Source organism: Mastacembelus armatus, chromosome 9 (assembly GCF_900324485.2).
Source record: "Mastacembelus armatus chromosome 9, fMasArm1.2, whole genome shotgun sequence".
Lineage (NCBI taxonomy): Eukaryota > Metazoa > Chordata > Actinopteri > Synbranchiformes > Mastacembelidae > Mastacembelus > Mastacembelus armatus.
The window spans coordinates 20757901-20764815 of NC_046641.1; the positions used below are offsets into that span (position 1 = coordinate 20757901).

At 39.3% G+C, this 6915-nt stretch overlaps 1 protein-coding gene across 2 annotated transcripts in view; it reads right to left on the reverse strand.

Moving 5' to 3' along the window:
* The window catches only part of aacs (acetoacetyl-CoA synthetase), a 31232-nt gene extending 27090 nt beyond the window's left edge, over positions 1–4142 (reverse strand). Inside the window, exons 1-4 of one of the 2 annotated variants that reach the window (XM_026322556.1) lie at positions 3805–3943; positions 2541–2644; positions 1988–2108; positions 1299–1412 (exon numbers count right to left, since the gene is read on the reverse strand). In XM_026322556.1, the coding sequence (XP_026178341.1) occupies positions 1299–1412; positions 1988–2108; positions 2541–2644; positions 3805–3943 (478 nt within the window). Of the gene's footprint in view, positions 1–1298; positions 1413–1987; positions 2109–2540; positions 2645–3804 lie in introns of both variants that reach the window. The other variant, XM_026322557.1, reaches the window with a different exon arrangement.
* Positions 4143–6915: the final 2773 nt, after the last annotated feature.

Genomic DNA, 6915 nt, shown 5'->3' on the forward strand with positions numbered 1-6915 from the left:
ATATATCTCCTGGATTACAGACACTGACAAGACATTTCAGTTACAACCTCATACAATTTTGTGTTTAGATATGTGAGGAAAGTAATGGATGGAGGGAAAAAATTAGGTACAAAGGAGCTGATGTGTCTCTCTCTTTCTGCCGCTTCCTCTACCCCTGCTGTCTCTCTAATGTGAATCCTACAGACCTTAAGTAATTTAGGTAATGGATTTCTCCACCGCAATATCCATCTTTCTTGCAAACACATACTCTCATATATATACCCCGGTTATCTGTGGACAGTGGGTCAAAATGAAGTCATGAACATGTCACTGGCATTGCAGCTCCAAAATTTAAGTAGGAAACTTTTTGAATGTATAAGGGCCAACGGATTTAGTATCAATTATTTGTAGAGCCTACTTTTTACTGAATATGTTAGAATACAATCCACAGGTCCTCTTCTGTTAACTACATTTTTGTGAATAAGCAGCTCAAACTTGCAGCAGTTGCTGACAGAGGTCAGAAATATTCTAGAGATTGTGTTCCTTTAATACCTACATTTTCAGTTACATTTCTCTGCCTGCTGTCTGTCATCTTTATGCAGATAAAAGAGACTTGTTTAGCACAACAGGTTAAACTCAATGTGGACAAAACAGGAGTTGTTTCAAAAACTAAAAGTTTGAGAAATATGAGATTCTGCTGTTGATAACTCTAGTATAACTGAAGCCTCTGATACTGACACGTCACAAAGAGATCAATACACATCTCTGGAAAAGTGTCACAGAGTAGAGAATGAAACAAAGATAGGGTGACATAAAAGTCAGCTTTGTTAGATACTCGCATATACTCTTGCACAAAGCTGTGTCCACAACAACCAGTGAAGAACTACTTCATGTATTCCACTCAGTAGCAGTTTATACAGTTTCAGTCCCAGGTGTGAATGTGTGGAGTTGAAAGGATGTACTGTACAGGGGGGTGTAGCAGCCATTCCTTACTGTGCAAACACAAACTTAAAAAATAAATTGTGTCATTCAGAAAAAGCTGCCAAGGCAGTCAATGCACACTAGAACACATACTACTAATCGCAAATAAGTCCAACTTATTCTGCTACAGGCTCCAAAAAAGAGTGAGAAGGCAGAGAGTTAAAAAGAAATGTCAGGAGAGGAGCATCAATTACTATTTTTCCATTTCACTAGATATACTGGGCACCAAAGACCTAATACACCAAGTTATTTGGTGAGTAATCATCCATCACCTCCTCTGCTGCCTTACTTTTTTGTTGGCCTCCATTGAGACAACCAGCAATTAATTTGGGACTTACCTACAACCCTGTCTCCTGTCTGGACTCCCATTTTCCTCATAGCTGCAGCAAACAATGCCACATCACGTCTCAGCTCCCCAAAGGTCACCTTCACAATCTCCTCATTTGCCTCCTCTGGTAGACAGAGACAAAGTGAGACACATTAAAAAAAACAAACTGTAGATTAAGGTTACAGGTTAGGCGTATGTGTATGTGCATGTTTATATCTGAGCCCACTCCCCTCCCTCCCTCTCGCACACGCACGCGCGCGCGCACACACACACACACACACAAATAAAGAAAGGATTCTCTATTAGTATGTGACAGTCCTGAGAGGTAGAGCAGGGAGCAGCAGTTAATCTAATAACGCACTGACGTATGCAGCCTTACACTCACCATCTGTGTGACTCAGAAAACAAAAACTCCAATCCCATTTACTAAGAGACAGGGAAACACTGAAATGAAAACCTCTTTTAATTCACGATAGAAGGAACTACCATATAAAGATAAATAACATTGACACTGAACTAGCCCTGCATGACGGTGTTTAGGAGAGAAAAAAAATTAAAATGAGTGTGGCATTGTGTTATTTTAATATTCTCTGTGTGTTTGTGTTCATATGTGCTTTGCCATGATTGGTGGTTTGATTTCTGCTGGAAATCAATAAGCACTCAAGATGCAACACTGACATATATTCTTTATATACTTACTTGCAGCATAGAGAGCCACTTTGTCCTGGTGTGTATGTTTGAGCAGGTTCTCAGCGTAGTTGAGCCGAGCACCTTTAAACCACTCTGGAACATCTGAGATCCGTTTGGATACGTCCACCACCTGGTAAACACCCATAAAATACACACCAAGAACACACACAGAGAAGAGACAACAGTTTGTTTTTTTTTTTCCATGGACCAAGACCTTGAATTTTCAAGCTCTGGTGCACATGCAGGTATAAAATTAAATCCCATTCCAATGATTTAACTCTTCACTTTCATTTTTTCTTCTTAAATTACCTAGCATCTGTTATTTTCTCACTTATAAGAAGTACTCCTTTACTGTATTTTTATGACCAGTGTGACCTGTCCAGCCAATTCAGAACCCCCCCAAAAAAAAACTTACTTATCTGCACTACTCTATTGTAAAACAGTTTGGATTTTTATTCTCAAAATGTCTTTGTTATAATAGTGAATATGGATTTTGAATTGTGGTTGACATCAAAACTATTTTACTTTAGGATAGGATATTAATGGCAGCAGTTGGACTGACCTCTTCATAAGGTTTGGAGCTGACTACTCCACAGAAGCGCCACACCTCTGCCCAGAACTCTGGGTAGCTGTCCACTGACCACTGGTACAGGTCACTGTAGTTGGCTAGAGCATGAAGAATCAATGATTACCACAGCTTTATAACAAATATATAGATTCTATTCTGGCTATTGACTAAATACAGGAAAAGACTAGAAATTAGCACCACCGAACAAAAACAAGTGAATTGTTTATTTGAAGCATTACTAAAATCTGCCTCCATGCCCATGTCATGCTGTATTTTGAACATTTTTTGCAAATTTTTTATTCAGGGGAATAAAGATTTGGCCTCTTCATCAACAATCAACAGGAGGAAAAGCACAAGTCAGAGTAACCTTGGAGATCTCCACACAAGCAGTGTTTCACGATCTTTTTGGCTCATAAGTGCGTACTGGCAAATCACTAATCAGTATGATCCTATGTGGACAAGCTGTTGGTGTTAAAATTTATCTTTCTCAAATTGCTGAATATCTTGGGAGGGGGTTGTCAAGGGTTGTCTTGCCTAGCAGACACTGTGACAGCTAAAACAAAGGGTCTGTATTGTAGTAAGAATGGTAGAAGCGTGAAAAGTGAAATTAAAGATACTCAACAAAATTTCTTGCTTATTCAATTTTTGTTTTCATTTCACCCGCACATATCGGTCTTAGATGTCTGCACACCTGACTCTATTTCTGCTCTTTTGCATAACTGGCCTTGTCTTTATGCATTGATTACCCAGCTGACCAGGTTTTCCTGCATTCCTACACAGCCCTGTTGGCTTGGCTTGAGATGGTTTCATTAAAATAGGTCTTTCTTTCATCATCCTGCAGCTCTATGTGCACACAGTCCTCCTGAACCAGCTAACCTTAACTATGTTGAAAAGAGAGTGTGGTGTGCAGGATAATGACCATTATTATAGATATTCTTATTAGTCTTTGCAGAGAGGACTTTATGCTGATTCACAGTCTCATAAAGGAACCTCTGGATACTGTCAAATGGTTTTCCACCAGCTAACATTAGCTTGAAATGTTGCACGGCAAAGCAGCTTTGGACACTAGAGGTAAATAATCTGTCCAAGACAACAACAGCAGGTAGCGGGGGGGCGGGAGATATTATCTATTTCTGTGTTAGCTCAAACATCCAGCACTGTAGTGTCAATAAATTACTACGTGTAGCTATTCCAACACGCCTACCCCTGCTCTGTCAGTCTGGCTCCTTGTCTGCCGTCCTCCTTCACCTCTACTCACCCAGATTAAGCCCGTAGTCCTCATTGACCTGTATCCTGAACTTGTCCATCTGTGTGTTCCTCTTAGAGTCCGGGTACCACAACACCTTGCGCTCCATATCCATAATTTTCTCGCTCTTCCTCTCCGTCTCTTTAGACATCTTTGCTGCGTCCTTTCGGCGGCTGCGAAACACCAGTAAACGCGAGTCCCCGAGCGCCTTGTTGAAGCTAACTGTGCCCGAGCTGAGGGCTTATGTTAATTTAAATCATCTACAAGCTACTCGGTTTGAATGAATTGGGAATTACAGTGCGCGACAACTGATAAGACTGCCGGAGACAAGCGTGGAGCTAAGCGAAAACTGACAGGCCACGCCCCCAACGTCATGACGTAGAAGAGCAAGCTTGGTTCAAGAGCATGGACTGTTCAAGACTGTTACAAACTACAAACCAGCCACTTACCAAGAGGGTCCAAAAATGATTAATGCTTATAGTAATATATGATGAGTAATATGTAATGTCCTGTGCACACAAGTAATACATCCTAAAATCAGTATTTCAACACTTAATCTTAATCTTAATCATAAGTGGGTTAATGTGGTTATTCTACGGCATCAAATTAGTATGATTCCTTACCAAAATATCAGCATAATTGAGCATCGTTTCATTTGAGAATATGATACAGCCAACATATAAAACATATAGATGCTAATCTGTTTTTATTGCGTCTGTTATTTAATGCCAGACTGCGCTTTTTTACAGTACTGTAACTTACTGATAAATATCTAAACTTTAAATTTGAAAAATCTGGCATCCCAGGAAAATATCATAATAACTTTATCACTTTATGTCTTTGATCTGTTTCGCCAACAAAATGCTGCTTACATCTTTATGCATTAACAATAATAATGTTTGAATATAATATAATATGAAAGTAACAGGTATCCTTGTTACTGACACGTTAATTATATTATTAAAGACATTTCACATGATTAAATATTCCTCTTGAATCACTCCAAAAGCATAGTAACCCAATATTGGCCATACTGACAAAGGTGATATTAGAAATGTATACCCTTTTTAAGCAACCAAATAAATGTTCTGGATTTTAAAAAAATGATTTAGCCCATGTACAAAAACTGTAGTTGTACCCAGTAGACGGCTTGAACGTCTCCCAGACCTAAACGCGCAATAGAAATGCATAGTAGAGTCTCTCATGCACGCGTATCCTATCCCTGCCAAAATGAAGGGTTTTGATTGGTCCTCAGGACACTGGTTCCACATCAGCAGACAGATCGGTCTATGCTGGAGGCGTATCCTCGACATGGGACTGGCATGTTGTTTGCAAGCTGGCTTTGGGTATTTCAAAGGAGGCGCACTGGCTAATCAGAGAGCGAGAACATAGGAACATATTAGGGGTGTGCCCAATCAGTGAGAGGGAACAACGGAACTCCTCGCTTAACTTTGAGCCAGTGATGAAAAGTTTATCTTTTAGTTCATGTCCTTTCAAGTCTAACCTACTTTGCGTTACGTAGCCCGTAGCCCATAATTTAGCTATCTTCTTGGTTTTACAAATAGTTGTATTTTTTATGGCTTTGGATACTTGCAATTTGTGAAAATTTGTCTGATATAGAGTTTTAAAGACACCTTTCCTATTGACAGACACTAATTGAGGGTTCTAGGAAAAGAAAGGGAGCCATCTTATTCCCCACTGATAACACTGCATTAATAATCTGTGCTCTAACCAGAAGAACCTGTGTGATTATATTTGTGGTGGCAGTGTCCTTAAAGTTGAGTTGATCTATTGTTTTTTGTTTTCAACTTGGATGGTTTGTTTTAAAGGAAAAAAATCTGTTTTAGTTGAATTTTATTATAACATGGACATTGACAAGTGTCTCCCTTAAATAATTGCAAACACTTATTATAACCTAACATCATATATTCATATCAATCATATCTTATTCAATGTGATTGTATATCACATATAAGCTGACCTGAAATGGACCAAGGCAACTGTCTGTTGTAGCTGTTGATCCTAGCTCTGCACAACATCAGCTCTTATCTCCTACACAGTCCAGCCGAAATCCACATTTTGTAACAAGCAGTATATGTTTCATTGTGGAAGTGTTTCCCAATGACTGCTCTTTGGATCCTGTGATGGAATATGTGCGGGTGACACATGAATACTGTAACTGTACTGCCTAACATTTTGCAATCTGTTGCATTTTGCTGATAATCTTATCCTCAACAACCTACAATGAAACCAGGAGGGCAAAAGACTGGGCTTAGTCAATCAAGTATATGTCTCTAAATGCTTAATCTTCAACAGTCATTTAAACAAGAGTAAATAAGAGCCAAGAGGCAAGTCAAGGCAAGTTTATTTATATAGCACAATTCATACACAGAGTAATTCAAAGTGCTTTACAGAAATAAAGGACAAGTTAAAAGTGCATAGGCAAGAATCAAAATAAGAAACAGCAAATAGTGAAATTACAATTAAAGGAAACTGAGTGCAGATAAATCACTGTCAGTTGTCATATGTTATATGCCACGCTAAAAAGAAATGTTTTTAGCTTGGACTTAAACATTGCCAGAGATGAGGCTTGTCTAACATCATCAGGGAGACTATTCCAGGTTTTAGCTGCATAGAACTGAAACACTGCTTCTCCCTGTTTAGTCCTGACTCTGGGCACAAACAGAAGGCCTGTCCCTGATGTTCTCAGAGTTCGAGATGGTTCATATGGCATCAACATGTCAGAGATGTAAAGTGGTGCTGAGCCATGGAGAGACTTATACACAAGCAGGGCTGTTTTAAAGTCTATTCTCTGAGAGACAGGAAGCCAGTGCAGAGATCTGAGAACAGGAGTAATGTGGTTGTACTTCCTGGTTCTAGTCAGGACCTGAGCAGCAGCGTTCTGAATGTACTGCAGCTGTCTTACAGCTCGTTTTGAGAGCTCCATGAGCAGGCTGTTACAGTAATCTAACCTGCTAGAGATAAATGCATGGATGAGTCTCTCCAAGACTGGTTTAGACATGATCCCTTTGATTCTGGCAATGTTTTTTAGATGATAAAATGCTGACAATGTTATTGATTTAAAAATGTGGCTGTTAAAATTCATGTCTGAGTTCATGATTA